Source organism: Nelumbo nucifera, chromosome 7 (genome assembly GCF_055504915.1).
Source record: "Nelumbo nucifera cultivar China Antique chromosome 7, China Antique-T2T, whole genome shotgun sequence".
Lineage (NCBI taxonomy): Eukaryota > Viridiplantae > Streptophyta > Magnoliopsida > Proteales > Nelumbonaceae > Nelumbo > Nelumbo nucifera.
Genome location: NC_142655.1, coordinates 22,734,636 through 22,759,612, shown reverse-complemented (window position 1 = coordinate 22,759,612; position 24,977 = coordinate 22,734,636). Strand labels below are relative to the sequence as shown.

At 38.0% G+C, this 24,977-nt stretch overlaps 1 protein-coding gene across 1 annotated transcript in view; it reads right to left on the bottom strand.

The window, feature by feature from the left end:
• FUS12 (proteasome family protein) overlaps window positions 1-19,994 on the bottom strand; it is a 34,052-nt gene extending 14,058 nt beyond the window's left edge. Inside the window, exons 1-3 of the mRNA XM_010253447.3 lie at window positions 19,690-19,994; window positions 19,079-19,171; window positions 16,856-16,934 (exon numbers count right to left, since the gene is read on the bottom strand). Of these exons, the coding sequence (XP_010251749.1) occupies window positions 16,856-16,934; window positions 19,079-19,171; window positions 19,690-19,699 (182 nt within the window). The 5' untranslated portion in view covers window positions 19,700-19,994. The remainder of the gene's footprint in view (window positions 1-16,855; window positions 16,935-19,078; window positions 19,172-19,689) is intronic.
• Between the last annotated feature and the right edge of the window lie 4,983 nt (window positions 19,995-24,977).

The following is a 24,977-nucleotide window of genomic DNA, read 5'->3' as shown; positions in this document are numbered from 1 at the left end:
CAAGTAAAGACACCTTTTCGGTGGGGAGACCAAATCCTCTTATCTGGCTTTAGAGGATCCAAAAAGACACTATCTAGGACACAAAGAAGCTCCAAAACAACGAGTTCAGCTTCCTGGACCTCAGCCTCTTCAGTCTTTTATGGAATTTGACTCCCTGCCACTTGACCCCTCTTAGGTCTTCATTCCACTACTCTTCCACTTTCCGCACAAAACCAAGGTGAGTCAACCACATATTTTCGAATCTAAAAGGCTGAGGTCCTGATCCAAAGATTTCCCTAGGTAGAGACATAGCCACCAAACCTCTCCAATGGTTTTCCCATCCTTCATTGAAAAGAAATCTGTCCAATTTGGAGCAAATTGGGTTTTCCTGAAAGTTGGACCAGGTTAAATTGGCTTGTAGTAAGGAAATCTCTTTTAACCCGCAAGTATTGATGAATTCGTTGAATTTTCTCATGCTTGTTTTAACCACACCTCGAGGATAATTGGACTCATTGCAAAATCGGATTACATTAAAATCACCCCCTAAACACCAAGGGTCATCCCATAATCCATTTAGTCCATACAATTCCTCCCATAATTCATTTCTCTCTTTGTAATTGTTTGGTCTATATACAATAGTCAAGACCCAAGTAAACCCATCATCCCGATTTTTCAATTTCAAAGACACGAAAAACCTTCCTATGACTTCCTCTACTATCTCCACCACATCCTCTCTCCATAAAGTAACTAAACCCCCAGAAGCCCCCAAGACAGAGTTGAGGTCCAATTCACTCCTCTAAATTTCCAAACACTTCTCACCCATCTCCAGTCTAACTCTGCTAATTTGGTCTCCTATAGCATCACTATGTCAGGTCACTCTCTCCTAAAGAGGTCCTTTATTACCTTCCTTTCCTAGCATTCCCTAAACCCCTTAGATTCCAAATAATAATCTTCATTCAGACACAAACTGACAATAGCCCTCACTGTAGACCAAGGCTTCCTTAGTAGGGAGCCCTCCTTCTCTCCCCTCTACCACTAAACTCAATGTCACCCTCAACACCAGAAATTAACCTCTCCACCTTCGATCTCTTTTTCTTTTGGCTTTTCTTTTAATGATCCTTCAAACTAACAGACTCCCCTTCACCTTTTTGTTCCTTCCCATTGTGAGGGTTTGTGGGTTGACCTCTCCTAGCTAGAGTTTCCTCCTCTCTCCTCTCTCTGTCAAACTTATTAGGCAACTCAACTTTGTCTTCCTTCCTCTTGTACTCTTCCAATAAAGAACAAATTTGGTTCCAAATTACCTCCAACTCCTCTTGCTTCTTCTTTTGGAAAAGACTCATCTCACTATGTCTAACGCCTAACTCACATCTCCCTTCATGCTTTGGTCTATCCAATTGGGATGTTGGAAACTCTGTTACAGGCAAAGAACACTCATCAGTAGCCAAAACCAAAAGGACAAAGTTACCTGATTGTATGGGAGCCGAAGGAGCTATCTCAGAAGCAAGAAAGTCAAAGGTTGAGCTCAAGTCTACACCTGTTCCCTGTGCCTGGTTCTGCTGTAGAAGGTTAGAGGTAGGTTACAAAATTCTATCGATTGAAGCATTAACAGAAGCCTTCACATGCTGACCCCCTTTAGGTATAACATTGCAAACCTTCTTGGAAGTGCTTTGCCTCTCCAAACTAAAGTCCTGTCAAAACTGGGCTGATGGAATAGACTTCCTAGTCGAAATAGGTGTTCCCTGAGCCCCTTCTACAATCTTAGTTATTTTCTTAACTACTAAGCAACCACCCAAGGTTATAGAAGCATCCCCAATTTCCTATAAACCTCATACCTCTTCCTCTGCAAAGAGAACCTCAATTCCGAAACCATTAGTTTCCAAAGGACTCGTTGAATGATTTAAATCTACACTCCCAAGACTTAGAGTGTCGTCTGAGAGAGAAGCCCTTTCTGCCGCATCCAAATCACTTCATCTAATGCCTCTAGGATTCCATCTTTTTGGCAAGAGATGCTCAATGTATTTCGAGGGGACCCACTGCAATGGACTTCCAACACCAGAGGAGGGCAAGCAAACAGTCACATGACAGGAAGGTCTCAAAGAAGAAGATAGGTTGTGCTCATCGTCTATCAACTATTTTTCCCGTCACATGACCCTTTAAAGAAGTATGTGTCGACTTATCCTTTGCAATTGGGCTTACTAGACTCAGCCCAATTTTAACCATTAATAGTTCTAACCCTTTTGGGCCCACCAGCAAAAGATTATGTCCAACCATCCTATCCAAATCCCCCAATTTGACTCGTCGACTCTAACAACCGACCAGGGAATTTCTGCTGGCTCACCAATTTTGAATTACCCATTTTGGTGCCACGTTCTACTACCTGAGCATATGACCTGTCAGCAACTGGACCTATTCCTTATTCCACACGTCTTAAACTTTCCTCTTCCTACATTACTTTAGATGCACTCAGACCTTGCTTGCCTATTTCCATGTAGTTTCCCAAACTTTGCAAAGTTTCCAACCCCAGACTTCCATGTAGTGCCTGAACCTCCACATGTTCATCTTCTACCTTGTGAGATTCCCTCAACAGTTTGGCTTCTATGGAGGAAGCCAACCAGAGGAATGCCTCATTTTTTTGGTAATCAATAAAAAGAAGATTTTATTAATATGAAAAAACCAATACATTTGGAAGTGATGAGATATCACTGGAACACAGCCTTACAAGAAAGAGCAGAAGAGGACAAAAAACAAGGGAAGAACAGCAACAAAGATGATTCAATAAGCATGGGCAAAAAATAAAGAACAAAGAGAAAACAAAAAGCACATTAGTCCAGATGCAAGGTATTCCAAAATTCAGCACCAAGCACCAAGATTTTCCTTTGAGAGTCCTTTGAACTCTAGGAGAATCAAGATCTAGTCCATGACTCATTTGCCACATAGGAGTGTTATGTGGTCACTTGAATTAGCTTTCCCATAAAAAATTCTCATGTTCCTTTCTTTCCAAATCTCCCAACAGACTGCAAAAGGAATGCAGCTCCAAGGGATCTTTGCCTTGACATGCCCAGCTATCTTAGGCCATTTAGAGAATATTTCCTCCACCGAGTTAGGAGACCATCGACCCACTTGAAAAGCCTAAAGAAAAAGCCCCAAATAAATTTGGGGAAAAGGGCACTTAACCAGCAAATGAAACACACTCTCCTCAGCATTCTCACAAAGGTAGCATCTGTTAGCCAAGTGAAAACCTCCATCTTGAAGGTGATTCAAAGTGAAGATACTATCCAAATCCACTAACCAAGCAAACACCTCCAACCTTGGCAGAATAGGGTTTCCCCCAAATGCCTTTCAATCCCCACTTGATCTTGAGAGGGACTGATAAAAGGATTTAACTGAAAATAAACCATTTCTTGATTCTTTTCACCATCTTAAATCTTTCCTTTCCACCTGAGGCTCCACTGGTTGTAATTTTGCCAGAAGAGCTACACACTCTAGAATTTCACAATCAAATAGGCTCCACTGATTGAATGTCTCTTTTATTTTTTTTTTTTATCAGTAGCCTCATATTTTAATCAATAACTGTAAATTTCGTTAAATATTAAAAGAGAGCTGCAACACGTGTACAGAAAGCAAATGGAGATAAAGCATCTCCAGGTCATAAACATTACAACTGAGCCCAAAACATTTCAATCCTCCTAACCCTTTGCTTTGCCAAAGAATTAGTCATGCTTTTAGCTGTCCTTTGCACCAATTGAATTTTAATGTCCACGCCTCTGGTTATCCATTTAAACCTTTAAACTCGTTTTTGTATATCCACAACTCCTTCCACTTGTTTAGCAGCCAATTAATCACCACTTGTGAATCTCCTTCAACAATCAATTTTCTCACTGTCAGCTCCTTTGCTCTAATTACCCCTTCCACAACTACCATAACTTTGGCCTTTAGAGAATCACTGATGCCTATCAGTCGTGAATAAAATGCCAACACATCCTCTGCTACTTCCATCAATGTTAATGTACCTAGCTTTTGGCGGTGTCCAATAGCAGCTATTCCCGTACTTCAACATCAAGGTAAGAGCTATTTCCTGTCACTTTATCATCAAATCATCCACTGAGAAATCAGAGAATAGCTCCAATGCTTTAGCCAATGAACCACCCTAATAGTTAAGCATTCAATCACAGCCTCTGTGCTCCTCCCTTTCTCTTTAAAAATTCTTATTTCCCTCCCTTCCCATAGTGTCCATGAAACTGCAGCTCTTAGGGATCTCGACATGATTCTACCTGTCTTCTTTAGCCACACAAAGTGGGAAAAAAGAAGCTTGCAATGTCAGTGGAGGAATCCACCTTCAACCAAATAAAGCAAGGAACCAATCCTAAATGCCTTTAGCAAATAGGCAGGAGATTAGTAAGTGAAAGCAGGATTTTCCATTTGCTTCGCAAAGAACACACCAATGAGAAGATAGACAGGAGTAAGGTCACATTTTCTGTAGCAAGTCACAATCATTAATTTTCTCATGGTAAACCTCCCAACTAAAAATTACTCTACAAGGAATAGGTCTCCCCAAAAGGCCCTGAAGAAAAGAGAAGGATCCAGAAGGGGAGAGGGTTCAAATTTGACTATCAGAATAAGAGGGATCCAGAACATACCTTCAAGGATTTTAATTAAATCAAACACCTAAGGAATCTCAATTTCCCTTAGACCCCTTCTAAGGCCCAAATCCTAATCAAAGCCATTATTTGAATTTGAGGGGATAAAAAATTTTGAAACACACTCCCCCTTGAAGGAAGATAAAGCAAAGACGGAAGGGAACTGATCATTCAAAGGGGTTGGACACACCCAGGCATGTTTTAACTCATTTAACTATATAGCCCAAGCAAATACCACATCTGATAAAAGGAAGAAAATGAGGAAGAATTGTATTAAAGGCCTTCCAAGGGGATCTCCTTGTACATCTAGCAATCAAGGTTCAAAAAATCGACACGTACCGGCCGATACATATTGTATCGGGAGCACCCTGATACGCCCCTACAAAGGGTGTATCAGGGTTTTGACCGGCTCAGGGAGTGGATGAACCTTAAACTGGTCCCCTGAACCGGATTTGGAAAAAAAAGTTGAAAAAAAAGTAAAAAAAAAAAGTACTGATACTGCACAATACGCCCCTACCGACATATCGGGCATATCGATATTTAGAACCTTGCTAGCAATGACCCCAGTCCCTAGCATCTCAACCATTGTCCAATTGCCTATAAACGCTAATCACCACCTTATGCCAAAGAGTGTTGTGGTTGCCAGCAATCTCCACAACCACTTCCCCAAGAGTGCAAAGTTCCTTAACTTTATATTTCCAATGCCCAGATGACCCTAAAGTTTACTTCTACATACTGCCTCCTACTTTATCAAATGATCTTTCTTCCCCTCACCTCTCCCCATTCTCACAAAAAGTCCCTCATTATTTTCTCAATTTTATTTGTTGTTCTTTGAGGAATCCTAAACACCAAAAGATAGTACACCAGAAGGTTTTCCAAAGTAGACCTAAAAAAAAGAAACTAAGGACCATAGTGTCCTTAGTGTCCACGCCAAGGGGTAGTCAATCTTTGGGAAAACCTCCCTTATCACCTGATTCCAGAAACTAAGGACCATAGTGTCCACGCCAAGGGGTAGTCCTAGATATTTCAATGGCCAAGAGAAAACTACACAACCTAAGATACCCTATCACTCTTTCTTCTGAATCCCAACACTGCAACTCTTTCCAAAATGTATCTTCAAATTTGAGGTTTGTTCAAACACTTGCATTGTAAACTCCAATTTCCTAATCCATTTATCTTCACCCCCTTCACAGAATAAGATAATATTGTCTACTAACTGCAAATATGTAATTACCACTCTCTTTCCCCACCTTAAACCCTAAATTAACTGTAACCTATCTGCCCCCAAGATCAATCTACTAAATTCATCCGCAATGAGGGTGAAGAGCAAAGGTAAAAGAGGCCCTCCCTGCCTGAGCCCTCAAATAGCAAGGAAAAAAGTATAAAACCAACCAACTTACCAATTTTGATGGAAGCTCTATGAACAACATGGGAGTGGCAGGAGTGCGGTATGTAAGATTGGCTCCATATTCAGGGTCAATTGGCATTACAAACTCAACAAAGGCAGAGTTACCGGCATTACTGCAGGGACTCCGGTTGGCAAAGCAATTGATTTTTCGTCAAGTGGAATTAGAAGGGGATTCAAAATTTGTTATATCTTGGGCAAGATGTAACAGACAAATCAAATGGACCCTCAAACATATCTTCATGGAAGTGGAAAGATTAACAAAGGATATAAATGCAGATTTTAGGTGGATCAGAAGGAGTGCAAATGGTTTAGCAAAAATACTTTAGCCAAGCAAGGGGCTGCAAGGCAGCATCTAATCATCTATATAGGGCCTCTTTGTATCTTTGGTTATAGTTCTTGGGGATGACATCTGGGTCATCAGACTATACTTAATTCCATATATTTTTAATTAATGAATAAATCTTTATTGCCGATCAAAAAAATGGAGTAATGACAAGTCTGAGTACACCCTCTGATCCACTTACACCATCTCTCCCCAAAGCAACAAGGATGCAATACTTCCAAAAGAAATTCCCAATCCACCAAGTCATAGGCTTTCTCAATGTCTAGTTTATAAAGTACTCCTTGTCTCCCACAACTTTTAAAATCTTACACACATTCATTTGCAGTAAGGATTTGATTTGTGATCTTCCTTCCCTGAACAAAAGCTCCCTGATTTTGAATGGTAATGGAAGGTAGAACTTTCCTAAGCCTCAAGAATAAAACATTGGCAATGTTCTCATAGAGGCTAGTAATCAAACTTATCAGCATAAAATCCTTAGGATGATTGGCTCTAGTCACTTTAGGAAACAAAGCTAAGAATGTTGCATTCAGACCAAGATTTATTATTTACCACTCAAAAAAATCACAAAAAAAAATCCACAATATCAGTTTTTAAGGATCCAAAGTCCGAACAATCCTACTAAAATGCCATTATAAAACCATCTGGCCCTAGAGATTTTGATCTATTCAAATGAAATATTGCCTCCTTTGTTTCAACCAAGCTCAAATCTGTATTTTAATAGCTCCTCCAAATCATCACTCAACCTAGGCCAATTCAACCCTTCCAACGGGCCTTTTATAAATAGATTTGAAATGCTCCACAAAAGCCTTCTCAATCCCCTCTCATTGCTTAATAACCGCAACGTCTTTTTTTTATCAACAACTCATAAAAGAAATTTATTAATTTTAAAAGAAAATAGAGAAACAAGACAATGTGGAAAATGCATATGACACCAAGTGTCTAAAGCCCCCAAACATATTACCATTGAGCCCAAAACATACTGTCTTTGAACCCCTTGCTTAGCTAGACCATCTGCCGGACTATTGGCAGATCTAACCCAATTAACCTGAATAAACATGCCCCTAGAGAACCATTTGAAACACCTAAGAACATTCCTTAGATGCCAAGATACTCCTTCTCCCTTCTTTAGTCATTCTACAACTATTTTGGAGTTGCCTTCAATAATTAATCTTTCAATACCACATCTATTTCCAAGGAAAATATATGATTCTTCCTCGGTTCTTCCCCCTGCAATTTGCCATTTCATGAAAAAAAATGTGTTTTTTCACCCCCCTCCTTTATCCATCTATGCCTACACTTTTGCCTCTGTTAAATCTCCTCCTAAAATAAAACACCTTCTAACTGTTTCCTGAACTGCCATCTAGTACGTCTACCTTCTTCAACTCACCTAGGGTCAACTTTGCATCTTGTTCAATTTGCTCAATCAGTCTCAACTTCTTTTCCTCTATTCTCTGAAACTGAACCCTATTCCATTCCTTTATTTTTGCCTCCACACTAGTCTCAGCTTCCTATGAAATTCCAACCTTTACAATTTGGATATGACTTGACAACCTTCCCCCCACTCCTTTACATTTTGACAAAAACCAGGGTGAGATAGCCACATGTTCTTCAACTCACCTAGGGTCAACTTTGCATCTTGTTCAATTTGCTCAATCAGTCTCAACTTCTTTTCCTCTATTCTCTGAAAATGAACCCTATTCCATTCCTTTATTTTTGCCTCCACACTAGTCTCAGCTTCCTATGAAATTCCAACCTTCTCAATTTGGATGTGACTTGACAACCTTCCCACCACTCCTTTACATTTTGACAAAAACCAGGGTGAGATAGCCACATGTTTTCAAATCTGATGGGGGTGAGGCCATCACCACCTGTTCCTTGTTGGGAAGGGTAAAGACCCAATGATCAGAGGTGAGTCTAGGTAAGGGCCGCCTCTCACTCTTCTATCCAATATGGTGAGAAAAGAAATTTATCCAGCCTAGAAAACATAGCCTTAATTTGCATGTTAGACCAGGTGAACAGACACTAAAATACAGGAATCTCCTTCAACCCATAATCATTGACAAAGTGATTGAATCTCCTCATACTTATTGTTATTCTTTGTCTAAGATTGTTTGCCAGTCTTTCTTATAATTTAATGCCATTAAACTAGGCACCAAGGGCAATCCCATTGACCCTTGATGCCAGAACTCCCCCTACATTTCAGCTCTCTGGCAATCTGCGCTTCCTGCAAAACTGCTTGAAACTCAGCATGGATAGAGTCCCCCGCTCCAACAAGACCTGAAAATAAAGCAATTATTCGGCCTTCTACATTCCTGAATACACCCCCTATTCCTGAGGACCTTGGATTACCAAGGCTCCTAGCATCAAAGTTGAGCTTTATGAATCCTTCTTCAAGAGGTACCCAAACTGAGAAAGGCCTTATCGTAATTTCTAAACTTTTCACTACAGCTGCTCAATTCCACCAGATATCATCAGAGGAGAAATGGGAAAATAGATTCAAGGTTTTGGCCCAGTGTATAGCCCTACTTACAATGCAATCCCAAATAGCCTCCTCATTCATTTCCTTAACACTAAAGATTTTAGCATTTCTCTCCTCCCAGATTGTCCAGACCATAGCAGCCCTAGCACATCTCCACAGGATTCTACCCCTTCTCTCTTAGGCCATCTGAAGGTTGCAGGGTCAAATAAGCTACTGACCTGCAAAGGCATAATCCACCTGCAACCAAATTGAATAAATAACATTTCCCAAAAGCCTGCAACAACAAGGTAGGAGTTTAGCAAATGGTAACAGCTCTCACTATTAACTTTGCAAAGAATACACCAACTTGGGGAAATACAAAGGAAAGATCTTTTTTGTAGATTGTCCAATGTGTTTAGACTTCCCAACAAAGAGCTCCAACCTTGGGTGGGATAAGTTTGGATCAAACCTCTTCAGAAGGAAAGGCCAGAGAGAAAGAAGTAAAACACAAAAAAAAAAAAAAAAAATGAAGCACAAGAGAAAAGGCCCTTAGGGTGAGGGATCCAAACCCGACTATTTGGTAAAGTTTTACAATCCAAAACTTCACTGTTCCACATAGTCAGAATACCTCCAAAGTTACCCCAAGAAGGTGTCATTGCCCAACTAATACCCTGAGCCCTCCATAGTCCACACACTCCAAATCCATCCTTGATCTATTTCCCCCAGCTTGGTTTTTTGAAGGTATCAGGATTCTCCTTCCTTAACTTTTCCTTAATGATCTTCCTTTTTCTAGAACTACCAACTCTTGCACATTCAAGCCCACTTTATTTTTCAATTCTTGTTAAAGCCCCAATACTTCCTAATCTCAATGTTATTGTCTCTTCTCCTCTCTCCCCTTCTACGGAATTCTAAGTCTCCCTCAATGTTAGAGATCAATCTCTCAACTTCACTATGAGTACATTTTTGAAGGTTGGGAAGAATTCATCTTGGCACCCAACTTTTCAACAAAATCAGTTGTTGTTTTGATCTCATCTTTCCCTGTATCTTTCTCCTCTTGATCTCCTTCACTTTGCTTCACACGCGTTTCCCCATTTCTTAACTTTGTGAACTCTCCCACTCCTTTTTTTTCAGCTGCTCTAGGGTGGACATAATCAACTACCATATTTCTTCTCCCTCCTCCCCAATCACCAAACCCTCCCCCCTCCCTCCACAAGCCTTCTCTTCCAACACACTATTATGCATATTCATATCGACTTCATTGGACAACAACTTGTTTTTTTTTAAAATAAAGAATCATATTCCATTAAATCAAAGATTAGTTACATGAAAATCCCTTGGAGAGGAGCGAGGTGCCGCCTCTCCAAAAAGAAAACACATAAACTACATCAAAGAGTACATAAAGGTTAACCCAAAAGTTACAGTTGCGCCCAGAATAGTGTTTCCCTATTTGTCCCTTGCTTTGCCAAGACATCAGCAAATGCATTTACTGATCTCCCAACCCACTGTACTGTTACAGACATATTCCTCGTCAGTCATTTGAATTTCTTTAACTCATTTTTGTAGTCCCATGTGACATCCTCCAGATTATTTAACCAGTCTACCACTATCTTAGTCCCCTTCAATCAGAAGCTGCTCCACACCCATTTCTTTTGCAAGATGTATTCCTTGTATTGCAGCTAACAGCTCTGCCCAAATAGAGTTCCAAACACCTAAAGGGGCAGAGTAAAGTAAGACAACCTCTCCAGCCTCATTGGACAACAACTTGTTCATTGGGGCTTTTCAACAACTGAACAAGGAAGCAAAGATTACTATCCAAAACATCAGAAAAAGAATTACCCTGGGCCTAAACCATGGGACTGTGAAGAGGCACAAGAATGGAACATGCAAGATGCTCCAGTCCTCAAGATAATGAGCTTGATTTCATTTTAAACTTTTTCATTAGGAGATTCCACGAGATTAATAACATATATCAAGCTCAAAGCATTTTGTTGCTTCTCTTTAGTTGGTGTGCTTTCACTTTGCGTCTAGATCTTCCTATCTTTCACCTCATGTACACCCTACCTTTGTCCTAAATATGGTTGTGTTTCCTTCTTATGCAATTGCTCAACGAACACTTCCAACTCCATGCCTCCATAGTCTTACTTCCAAACCCCACTTCATTGCTGCCCAATGAGGGTTCTTTTGATTGAGTAGCTTGATCACATGTATCCCTGATCTCTTTTGACAAAAGAATCCTTGTATTTATAATGTCCTCTTCTTCAACTGTCTCTTTCCCAATTAAGTCCGAGTTCAATACTCAACTCCTCTGCATTACTATCATCCAAATCATCAGAATCCATCACATCTTAGTAATCAATCACCTTTCTTTTCATCTTGTTCTTACAAAGGCATTGAATAACGTGGATTGGACTCTCTTATGAAGGGGTACTAGGCTCTAGCTACAGCTTCCATTGAGCACAATCTTAGCCTAGCTTCCATGCGAGGAACATGCTTTGCTCTTAGAATTACTCAAAGAAGACAACCATAGACTCAACTTTTGGTCTATCACCGCTTTATTATTAAGAGAGGTCATGCACCAATTGATGGCACCATGTTATGCTAGGCCAATCTTCTTTTGATTAACTCCTAACTTAGTTGGTTTTAGTGATTTAAAAGGCATGCCTAAGGGTGTCAATGGACCAGTTTTGGATTGGACCCCGTTCAATCCAAAATCAATTTGGATGGATTGGATGGACCAACAAGACATATTAGATTGGACCAATCCGGTCCAAGAAATTTATTAGATTGGATTGGACCCGGTCCATCCGTAATAAAGTTATATTGGGTTGCATTGGATTAAGCTAAAATCTAATCCATTGATATAAGATAAGAATATAGTGTCAATGGACTGGGTTTAGGTTGAAACCAATCTAAATTAAAATGAATTTGAACAGATTGGACAGTCCAAACATTAAATTGAACCAGTCTAAAATTGTCCAAAATATTCATTGGATTGGATTGAACCTGGTCCATTTGTAATGGACTCACACTGGACTAGATCGGATTGGACCAAATCCAATCCAATTAACACCCCTAGGCACACAGGCGAGGCACATGTTAGGGTATGCACCTCGCCCAGGTCCTAGGCGCACGCTTGATGCACCTCAGCCTCAGCGTAGGCGTGCGCCTTCTTAAAATTTTGCATTTTTTGCTTTTTCTGAACCTAATGGTAGAGCCCCCGACCACACCCCTCAAGGCAAGCCCGAACAAATCCATGTTATGGTCTTAAATTCTTGTTTCTCACATAAAAAATAATGATTTTATAACTTTAATTGCCTTTTAAGAAGATTTTTTATTGGAATGAATGAATGAATAACATCAGCAAATAGGGGTTCTACTCTACTCCAGTTCGCTCGTTTTGCTCGCTCACTGAAGCTCCGAGAACCCTATTTGCTGATGTTATTCATTCATTCATTCCAATAAAAAATCTTCTTAAAAGGCAGTTAAAGTTATAAAATCATTATTACGTGAAAAATAAGAATTTAAGACCCAAACATGGTCTTGTTCAAGCTTGCCTCGAGGGGCATGGTACAGAGGCGACTCGTAGAATCAAGAATGCAATATGTTTTACATCAACATTAGCTACTTGAAGTAATGCAATTGAGGAAAAAAAGAGATTGTGGGTTTTACATGCTTGAAAATGCCTTATACGTTTGCTTTTATTTTTTAATTTTCATTTGAAGATGCTTTACATGTTATGTTTATATATTTTAATTTTAGATAATAGGTTTTTTAAAACATTTACTTTAAAATTTAAGTTTATATTTTTTATTTATATTATGTTTAATATTTTTGAATTTTTTGCATTTTTTTAATTTTTGGATTTTTTTGAACTTTTTTACTTTTTTTATTTTTTAGCATTTGTTTGTATTTTTATGCCTTGCTTCAAAAAGGCAACACCTCACCTTACGCCTCAGGCACAAATTGGCCCTTGCGCTTTTAAAACATTGGTTGCTTCAAAAAGCCCCCCCCCCCCCCGCAGTTAAGAGAATATGAAATTTTATGAATAAATTGCCTATTCCAAGAAAAAAATACCCTTCATCTTCTCTAACACGTTGGCTACTTTCTCCTCCACATGGCCTCTAGGACCATGTAAATTTTCCTCACACATGCCCAACCTGCCACTAGAACTGATCACAAGTCGGGCTAAGTAAAACATGTTCAGGTCCAAGCCCGAGCTCGAGCCCAGCCCTCGTATAAAGCCTGAAGCCCAAGCCCGAAGCTCATCCAAGAAGTTGGGCAATAAGATTTTTTTTATTTCTTTCAACAATAAAACTGATTTATTTATATTAAATTACCTCAAAACCCAAAAATGCAAAGATATCTCACTATGACTTAAAAAAGAGAGAGAAAAGGAACAAAGAATAACATAAGTAATATTTTTAATTTATAAAATATTATCAGGTTGGGCCCAGGCTCAAGCATGGGCATTTTTCAAAAAGCCTGAGCCCAGCAAGAAAAAAAAAAAAAAGTCGGGCTTAATCTTGTCCAAGTCGGACCATGAACGAGCCAATCCAAGCCAGCCCATGGGGCTACCCAACCCATGAACAGGTCTACCTACCACCTCAGCTCAATCTTCTCCCTCTCATCTTCCTCTCACAACATCACTTTAGGCTCTAATCTTTGTAGCATGAAAATCGACAAGGTTGAAGACCTCCAAAACTCCCCCTACAGCCAATGCAACCTTCTTAAAGACAGAGGCCCTCTAGAGATTAAACAGGAGACCAAACAGTTTCAATGAGATTACCCCATTGCCAAGCAATTTTTTGTTATATCAAGGGCTCCAGCGTTCAACACCATCACCACTCCCTCATGTGTCTCAACTGTTGAAAACTTAAACTGTCTGTTTCCAACATCCAAAATAGCCTTGCCCTCGTCAAACAGCATCAAAATAGCAGTAGCTCTGATTTTTAGCAGATCCACAACTTGCTCTAAAGATCGTTTTCTAGTCAAGCCCTCCCTTCTTTGCTGTCAGCAGCAAATGTTGTTTCCAATCCCCTTTTTCCCCTTCCAACAATATCTTTGGCACCAGTGATCCAGTAAAAGCTTTAGCTGTATTTCTACCTTGAATCTTCTCCAATTTTTTCTGCTCATCCTCAACCTGCATCTTCTCCTCACAACCTTCTACTCTTCCACCACAAACAGGCATTATGGCATCAACTCAGAAATTAGTCCCCATTCTGTGGCATGCTTCCCTTCCGAAAAACAGATCAATCTTCTTTTACCCTCACCAAAGTGTTCAACAACTGCAGCAAAAGAGCCTTTGTTTTTCTTCTCACTGCTACAAAATATGTTTCATCTCCCTCATTGATGGATACTAACAGTTCACTTGTTTCTCCAAGTGGATAGCACCTTCCAATAAACCTTGAAACCACAATGTAGCTTTACCTCTCAACAGTATCAATACCTTCCGCAACTCATTCATCTTCAAAACTGCACCTCTCCTGGTCCTAACTTCCTCCAACACAAATGCCTTAAATACCAACTCTGATCTTCTTTTTCCATCGGGTCACCGGAGTGAATCTCATATCATCCATGGTCACCCCTTCCCTCACACACATTATCAAACTAGTCCTATTCTTGATAATAAAAAAAGAAAATTTTATTGATAAAAAACAATACGTCATAGAGGTGATAAGAGAACGCCAACTTCAACATCCAAAAGATAGAAACATGACAGCAAAAAGACATCAGAAATCATTAAAAAAAAAGAATAATACAATGGATCAGTCCACTGATTCTAATTCTAGTAAAGACCAACATCCATTCCCTAGAGATTTCTTTGAGACCCCTTCAAATTCTGGTAAGATTAGGATCCATTCCATGATTCATTTTCCACAAAGAATTACAACCTTTTTTTGATAAATCAAAGGATTAAAACTTGATTCCTTCAATTTTAAGGAGTCATCAAAAATCCTTCTATTTCTCTCCTTCCATATCTACCAGCAAATAGCAAAAGGAACACAGCTCCAAGTAAATTTTGCCTTTGTATTTCCTCTTAATGTAGGCCAACTAGCAAATACCTCTCTTGCAAATCTTGGTTCCAAGAGATCCATATGGAAAAGACTGAAGAAATATCCCAATATGTACTTCACATAGCAGCATCCATAGCACAAATGCATCGCATCTTGGTTCCCAGACATGCAAGGAAGGACTCTTGGCTCATGTCAGACAAATGGTAACCATTCGCAGCATCAAAAGACAGATCTGGAACAAGGGGCATCAGCTGCTGATTCACAAAGTCTAAGTACCACTGGGCATGAATCATCCGGGAAGGAGAAGAAGGGGGGAGCATTACCATATGAAAGATGGTGGGCCAAGCAAGGATAACCTATATCATCAACCTGTATATCAATCAAAAGTGATGGATCAACTAAGATACCAAAACCTGACACGGAATTTTTTATATTCTAAAAGGTGGACCAGTCCAAAGGTAAAAATACAATTTCAAGAAGCAAGGAGTAAAACTCTGGCTCAAGTGTTGGCTTTGTGCCTAATCAGGTCCAATTTGTCATCCATCTTGGGGTTCCAGCAGAAGAGAAATGGAACATTCAGAAAGTGCCCTCAACAAGGATACTGTCTGTCAGAACTGAAGCCTTGCTTTGGTACCCAATAAAAAGCAACCACAAGGGACAATGACAAATCAAGTCAGCGAGAATTTTGTAGATTGGTATACAGGTTATCTGTTCTTGATGAAGGAAGAAGACAAAGATGGAAGAAGTAGATCCCTTCAGTATAATTTCCCCAGAAAACTGGGCCACTTCAGCAAACAAAGAAGAAAAAAGAAACAACCAATGCAACCAACTTAAGAACAACTAGAACTAGTGAAGGAATGCATATGACTGGATTCTTTCAAAACTTTGGACTGTTGGTGAATTTCATGAGGTGTCATTCAAGAGACCAGAGGCAGAGATGTGACCATTGAACAAACGGCTCTGCTTGTAAAAGAAAAGGATATAGAACAAATAAAGATTTCTTCCCAAAATAAATCTAAAAGTATCAAAAGACACTCAAATTTATCTTAAAATCCCCTTAAACCAATTCCATAAAAAAATAGCTTTAAGGCCCAACTCCAAAGAAAAAACGTAAGCATCCTAAAACTTTTCCTACGTCAGGGTGTTACATGTTAGTTTCTAGACAAAAAAAAAATTCTAGCCCCATGCACCAACTCATGCTCAATCATCAAACAAATTGTGTACAAATTCTAAATTTAGGGTTGAAAAGTCAAATATCAAGTTAGCAACAGGTGTTCCAGGACACTTCTAAGTAGATGTAATCAACTCCAGGACCGCAATATGCCACATACACATGGAATTAGCATTTTGCTTTGTACAAATGCTTCAGAGATCAACTCATAAATATGCATATAACTAGGTGAAGCTGATATACTTGTGTATTCTAGATGAAACAATAACTCATTTGTTTGATAGATATGATGAAGAAATGAGTTTAAATTTTTTTAATCAGTAATTAAGAGTTAGAATTATAGGCAATGTTGTGAATCCTGAACCAGATTGGATAACCACCAGGACTGGGAATTTACAATGTAGCATGCTAAATCATCAGACAAATTGTTTGAATAATGAAACAATTTAATTGTCTGGTCCTAGCTCAGTATTCAACACACTGACTGAAACTGTTACAAGTTCCAAAGCAACAAAAGTTCAAAATATGTCTTTGCAAACATGTGACAGAATGGGAGGAGGGGGAGAGAGCAAGAGACACAAAGAAAGGGACAGAGGGAGGGGAAGGGAGAGAGAGAGAGAGAGAGGGAGGGATTTTTGGTATTCAATGTTTCATCCTCTCCACAATTCATTCATCAATTTTACATTCAGTACTCAGTACCAAGCATCAATTCAAGACTAAAAGGCAGAAAGAACTTGCAAAACAAAAGGCTAAGGTGAGGAAACCAGCAGCAAGTTGCAGTAGTTCTTAATCTTTTGAACCATTCACCTCATTTTGAATCACATTTGGTATCCTAAAATACTTACCACTCTGCCTTCTCTGGTTCCATGCGAACAACTTCAGCAAAACCAGCAAGTGCTCCTTCAGGATCAGTTTCAACCAAACCTGCAGATCAAAATTATAAATGTAAAAAAATGAAAATAAAACAAAATTTTATTTGATTTTTAATTTGCTAATTGTTTCAACTCCACAATTTCTCTTTTTTTTGTGAAGAAGGTAAGGTTTTATATTGCAAAAGAAAGAAAACCGAAAACATCATCTCGTGTACAATGAGAGTCTGTACATGGGAATATACAAAAAGACCTGAGAAATCAGTGAAAAAAAGGTCCAGCTTGCAAAAAAAAAGATAAAATCTGGACACCATTGAAATCCCTTTGTACACTTAACCAAGAAAACAGAAAGCCTATACTTTTGTTCTTAACTGAAGCTACATCAGAACATTTTTTTGTCAAAAACTCGGCAATTCCTTTCCTTTCAAAGAGCCTACAAGATAGCAGTTGGAAAAATCCTCCAAAGCAGCTTGCCCCTTACATTCAAACCCTTGAGAGTCCACCCTTGCAGAAGCTGAAGGACTAATTCAGGAAGGCAAGAACAAACACCAAAGCAAGACCAAGCCATTCCCCATAACTGATGAGGAAAACTACAGTGGATGAAGATGTGATTAGAGGATTCAGGGATTACTTTGCAAAAAGGGCACAACATACTAGGAAGATGCATCCCCCTTCTGAGAAACCGATCTGAAGTTAGGCATTTATCAAGAGAAGCAGTCCAAACCAAGAAGGAAATTTTCGAGGGTGCAGGGAATTTTCAGATTAAAGCCCAAGGGAAACCTCCGTTCTCTCTAGACACAAGGTGGCTGTAGAAGGGTTGGCTTGATACTTTGAATGAAACTTAATAGCTTAGTAAGTGGACCAATTTCCCAATCATTGAGATTTCTTCTAAAAGGACCCCAAATTATCTCACCATTAACAGAGTCAAAGCAGTCTTCAACCACAGCATCTTTGACCTGAGCAATTTCAAAAGGAGAGGGGAACCTCTCACTCAAAGCAAGGTTCGCACACCATTTATCAAGCCAGAATTTTATATGATTAACCACCTAGTTGTTTTCATAATTCATATGCTAGCTTTTGTCATTTTCTTATTTTTTATGGTTTGATCAACACACAAATTCAACATTGTCTTGAACACATTGACACCTCAAAATTTGAACCAAGAGACAAGGAAGGACCTGAAGATTTTATCCAATCAAAACACAAGAGCAACCAAGGTATGTTTTCATCTTCTTCCCCCTTCTTTTCTTCTTTTTCTAGGACAAAAACAGGGTATCATGCCTTCTTTTTATTTACTAAGTTTTTTCCCTTTTCTTTTTGTAACAAAATTCTCTTCTACTTCTTTTCATGAGACAAAAACAAGGGCTCAGCTCCATGTTTCGGACTTTCTTTTCTTTGTTCTTTTCCTTTTCATGAATATGTTGTTTTTCTATGTTTTGTTATGAAGTCTGTACTTATTTGATGAAAACCATTGATAATTATTAGTGAAAAAATGATTGTTGGTTGTTGTAAATCCTTAGGAAATACCCAGAATTTAAGTTATCTACTTAAAAAAGGAATCCATTGGGGACCTAGGTACCTAGTTGCTCCCATATCACTAGTGCCTTGACAACTGTGCCTTCTATATCATTAATTTATTACCATGCAGGATATATAGAAAAGTTTATATGAATACAAGAATTCTTTTGTTTTTTCTTCTTTTCTTTGGGGCAAAATGTTGTTACAGTTTCTGCCTTTCTTATATCATTTATTTTGGTAACATGTCAGGAAGTATAGAAAAGAAAGAGTAAAATAAATGATGGGATATAGATCAGCAGTATTGATTCTTAGGTTTCACAAATCATGACTGCCTAAGCAAATGAGACATTATAACTCCTCAGACCACTTCGACTATCACTACTTATGGAAAGGCATTAGGAAACACTGAGTCACTGACTAAGGTTGTAGCTTTTGCTAACTTGACCTTCCAAAATGTAGTGTTTTTTTTTTTTTGATAAGTAAAATGAAGTAGTTTATTCCTAGGGACCTTGCACATTCAATTTGGTTTGATCAGAAAATGGTCATTTTAGGTAACTTGATAAAGAAAAGATAAATCAATAGTCAGGACATATCGGAAAAAGATAAGTTACTCAATCGAAAACAAAAATAAGCATGCAATACTATTAAATGATGACGGAAGTGTAAAACCACAATAAGTACCTTTGGAATTGTAATATTGGTTCTCGATGTCAACATCCTGCTCTTCTGGCTCCTCGTCCGAGTACTCAAATCCATAATCCTCCATATCCGCATCTGTACAAGTAACAAAATCGAAGTTCTAAACAAATTTCTATGCAACAAAATCGTAGAACAGAGCAAATAAGCATGCCAAATAAATTCATGGAGTCATTCTACAGTTGAATAGAGTATGAATTCAAATTTAACCAAAAAAAACGAATGAAACATAAAATGTAAAACGTAGCATGTTAGCTAATCGGGTGGCTAGATAAATCTCGCTATTGCTGCTTCCAACGAAGTTCGAAACCTTAAAAATTTGTATCTTACACTCTATATCACTAAAAAGTTATAATTAAGGGTAACAGAATATGCAAGCAAAGGGATTGTATCCAAACAGATTCAGGAGCACCAATTAACAGAATTTCACATAAAGTCGTAAATATATCGCGAAAGCGAATCTATAACCTTCCATTGAGCAATTATCAAAATCAAAATATCAAAAAGAGGAACCTCAGATACATTAAATTCCATTCAAGCTGCACGCAAACCAAAAAAAAAATGAAACAATGTGGAAAATTAAAAAAAAAAATCACCGGAGCCCATGATTGCGTATCAAAACTTCAACTGCAGATTTGAGGAGGACTTTTTACGATTGGAGACGAGAAGTTTCGAGCTTCAGTTTGGTCGATTTGCAGGAATAATAACCGGAAGTACAAAATGAACTGGTTCGAATTTGTTTTTAGGGTTTACCGGTGAGAGTTTAGAACTTAGAACAGAAATAGACACACACTCTCTCTCTCCCTCCTTATTTTATGTTTTATGCTGCATGGAGCGCCTCCGATTCGTTTGGAGCGACGGGGTTTTCTGGACGGCCGTTTCTGTTTTATTCTGGACGGCCGTTTTGTTCGACGATACGTTCGATAATTCTTCAATCCCTACGTGACTTAAACCACATTTTGCTACGACACTGTCGTAGCGTTGCGCTGAAACAACAAAATTAAAACCTTTGATTTATAGATGTGGCCCAACTGATCTCCTGATGGGGATATATCATTAAATCAAAGGATTGATTTTTTTAGCCCTGTTACGATACTGTCGTAGTAAAGATGACCTCTATATGACTTTTGTCCACTCTTTTTTTTATTGCTGATGTGGCAAGAAGAAAACGGGACGGCAAAGAAATGCTAGGGGTATCATGCGTGGTTACATGGATGAGGTGCGTGGTGAAACGTGAAACATTAGCCACCGACCAAATTTGGACGGTCGTACAGGATGAACGGTATGAAACTCTAGATTGCCAAATTCCTATACACCCACTGTGTAAGGAAACGGGATCTTCTCCACACACAGGGCGCCTCACACCCATCTCACACATACATCCTATCATGCATTGGGAACATCTCGGGCTATGGGTTTCTGATAATCATAAGTGTAAAATACAAAAATCTCTCCTCAATTTCTGCTAATCATAAAAAAATTTCCTAAGTTTCATTTTAGCAAAAATCTCCCTTCTATTTTCTGAAAAAAATTGACTAATACCTCCCTTCATTCAATGACCAATAGGGAAAACTATCGAGGAGGTTTTTGTATTTTATCCTAATCATAAAATTTTCCCATGAAGTTCCAATCTCAGAAAAACCTCCCCTATAGTATTGAAAAAACCTGTCGCTACCTCCCATTTGTTATTGTCTTGGAGGAAAACCTTTACCTAATGCATTAATTTTTCAAAAATATCCACTTTACCCAGATATGTATATATATATATATATATGAAAATTTATTAAAATACCCCCAAAAGAACTTTTTGGTTTTAATTAAAAAAAAATATTGAATCAAATTGAAAAGAATAAAGTAATTTTACTCTATAAAAAACTTTGAACCAAGTGAAATCTATAAGGGCAAATCTGGTATTTTAAATTTTATTGAAAGGTGCCCTTAAAAGTTGCGAGGGTAATTTTGTAACTTTGAAGTCTTAAGTCATTAACAGTTTGCCATCATTGCAATTTGAGCCATTGATAGCTACTAATTTGTATGAGATAAAGTTGAGAGGGAATTTGTGATTGTCTTTGTTTATGGTAGAAGACATACACATTTCACACATTTCTGGTATCTTCTTTGTCAATTCATTTTCATTGTAAAAGATGAAGCAAAAAAGTTGGTGAGAGCTCAAATAAAGAAAAATCTAACTACCTTGACAAATAAAGATTCCAAGCAAAGCATATATTATATTCTTTGGATCAATTCATTAATTATGAAAAATTAATCAATGATAAGAAAGCATCTATGATATATTTTTTTGGCTCCCTTCATTAATTTTATAAAAATAATTAGCGCTCAAATCGTATTCCTATTCAACTCTCTCTCTCTCTAACATTGAAATTCATGGGTTCCTAAATGAGCCCAACCCCAATAAACTCAAATTCACTCGTGGATTAGTATGGATCCTCCTATTTGGACCATACCCCATACCCTTAAGTATGTGCATGGGTCTTAACATTTAGGCATTGTTGTTGTAAATCCATTAGCATAAAGGAATGGCCCATGTGGGGTCCATTATGAAGTCAATTTCAATTTCAAATGTGGATTACAAATCTTTTTTTTTTTATGGAAATAATCCAACTAAAACCAATCCGAAGTTCCAAAGATGAAAATCTAGCCAATAATTAAAGAGAGAATAGTTGATTATCGACCATTATCTCTATAAATGGTAAATTACCAACCCTCTTCTTTATGAAGATATTAATGTCGTCTTGTCATTTGCTTGACTTGTACTCTTATATTTATGCTCAGTTTCAAATCATGAATGCCATTTAAGTTTAGAGACCTCTGACCTTTCCTTGCCCCATGTTCCACCAATCATTTAATATTGTCTGGTCTCACACTGCAGTTAAACATAAAGTTGGACTTCTGACTGTTAATTTGGAAATCCAAGGCCTTTGGAATTTCAAAGACAGTGTCAGAGAGATCCTAACTTCCTTTTTTGAGCATTATTCTTGGTGATTCCATTAAAGCTGAACTCGTAGGTGAGTAGGCATCCAATTGCTTAGATGTTGGTAATGGAAGTAAGATTGCTATAGTGGATGAGAGGTTACATTCATGTGCCTTAGAGATTGTTCTCCTCTCAAAAAAAAAAAAAGGTGTCATCCCACCTAGCTTGGATTCCTAGGCCAGCTAATTCAATTTCAAGCAGGCTTGCTAAAGTTGGAGCATTGATTGAGTAGTAAAGCCTTCCATACCAAAGCAGTTTGTTTGTTCAGTGCAGTTAATTTTATAATGTATTATTTTCTAGAGCAGGACTTCAAGTCTTTTGTTGTTGTTCCTTTGGACATTAAGGTCATTATATATTCCCCAATAACCTTTGTTTCTTAACAAAACTTATTCTGTTAACATTGAAAAAAATGGACCATTGTAGAGATTCACAAAGAAACAAAGGAAACCAAATAGACTAAAAATGTCTTGTTTTCTATAATTAGTAATTCATGTTAAAGAGGATGTTGCCCATAGAATTAGAGCAGGGTGGTGCCAACCAGATATACCAATGAGACTAAAAAGAAAATTCTTGCCATTCCACCTCCCATTTGGTTACTGATTGCCATCCTAAAGGTCCAAGGAAGGACAGACAGACAGAGAGAAAGAGAAATGTAAAACATCCTGGAAATTGATTCCTAGATCTTCCCTGAAAATAATAGTTTTTGCATTTAGACTTGTCAAAATTAAAGATCTATACAGGACAATGGAAATTAAATTGTGCTCCCCTCATTCTTATATATTTAATTTTCTTCCACGGGGCGAATGAGTAGATGTCACAATCACAAGTTCAGTCCACGATGGCGGTTGATGACTGCTGAAATGGCATGTGAAAGCAAAGTGCTAAAAATATTCCAAACATGAAAATGTTCCATTCAGCCAACATCAACATGGATTCAGAATAGGGCAGAGGGGAAAGTGATGAATTTAAATGGTTCGAGTTCGACTATTAGCCTACATCCACTAAAAAGGGGAGAAAGTTATATAATACTAATGAATTTAAGCCATTTTTCTCATTCAGCTTTCAGTACTTAGCTAGTTCAGAAGTTATCAATCAAAGCTTAAAAGGGCCTGTAAGACAAAGATGTTCCGAATTTATGGCTTATTCTTAGTAGTCCAGCTCGACACCATAGTGATTGGGGAAGGCAATTTGTTTTGAAACGTGAATTATTTCTCAAATCTCAAGTAAAAAAATGTAGTCTTAAGTTTATGGCTGAGTTTAATTGAGTTGTGTATGTTTATAAGGTTAATGGAAACATTTTAAAGATGAATGGTAAGTACAAAAAGGGCAATCACCTCCCATTTCCACATTCCCCATTCCCTGAATTGCCAGCAGTTTTAGACCTTTAATCCAATAACTCAGCTCTCAAAAAGTTGCCCTTACCAACCAGCCTGAGTAGCTGAGACCTAGATTGCCACAATGAACCCCTAACCACTACCCTCACACCTGAAACCCCTGGATTTCCCAGGCAGCATCTATCAAAGTTGAGTTTAACCTTCCCATCTGCAGGAGGGGACCAATCTGCCACCCTTTGAGGTCTGTCAATTTGGAATCCAGCCACAATATGCCACTTGCCACCAGGCCCACCACCTAAGTAGATCATGGTATATGAAAATGTTGATTGACATGGTTTATTCATTTGCATTGAAAGACCATTGACCAAGGAGTGTCTTTGTACAAGTTGAAAATGACAAGATGAAAGAATGAGAAGGATGTGGTTTGAATCATTAAGGGAGGATTCGAGGAATTATTAGCAGAGCAAGATATGCATGGATGATCCAAATAGTTGAGAAAAGGCTTAAATGATATGAATTGTTCTCTTTAGGTAACCTAATTTATTGCACTTATCAACTATATAAAATGGACGCCAGACTTACAAAGATGATATGTGGACAACTCTTAGAGGTATAAAAGTTGTTTAAGATTATCTAAGTTAGTTATTTAAGTTTTGATACTCATGATGATAAGTCTGAATTTGGTGTCATTGGTTATAGTCAAAGTTTCAATTTGTGCATAGATGCACTGAACAAACAAAAAAGCTACTCCTACAAATTATATATGACAAGTGGAGGCAATGGAAGAATGAAATAAAAGCAAAGGGGTATGATGAGAGTAAAACGGAAGAAGAAATGGCTGCTAATGTTCCAGGTGATCAGGTAAATGGGAACCAATATCGTACACTGGTTCATTATTGGTGCTCTGAGGAGGGAAAGGTAGAGTAATTTATTATATTTATCACGAGTTAATTTAAACATTAATATTTAACTATTTTTATTTTGTTATTCTTTTTGTAGAAAGTTAGCCAAATTAATAAAAGTAATCGAGCCAAGCTAGAACACCTTCACTACATTGGCACAAAAGGATTCCCTAGGCTCATTGAAGAGAAGGTTAGTTTTACATATTTGCAGTAATGATGATAAATTTTTTGTTCAGTATATGTATATTGTTTGAAGTTATTTTACCTTCATGTTGTTAGATAAAAGAGGCCCATGGGGTGGCACCTACTCGTGCACAAATTTATATAGATAGTCGGACACGCATTGATGGAAGCATTGTCAATGAATGGCAGCAGAGATTATTGTAAGTACTTTCTAATTATGATTGGAGGATATTTAGTATATATGTAATTCTGTCTTGTGTTTTATTTTGTAATATCAGGTTATGTTGAGGGTCTATCTATTATTCTATTAATCGTATGTGGCTAGTCCAACAAGCCAACTGGTAATATGGGTTGTCTGAGAAGCCATCCGGTATGGGCTAATTTAAGCTAGCCTGGGCATCCTAGATTGCCCATATAAATTAATAAATTAAAATATTAATTTAAGTTCACAATTAAAATTACATAATTTATAT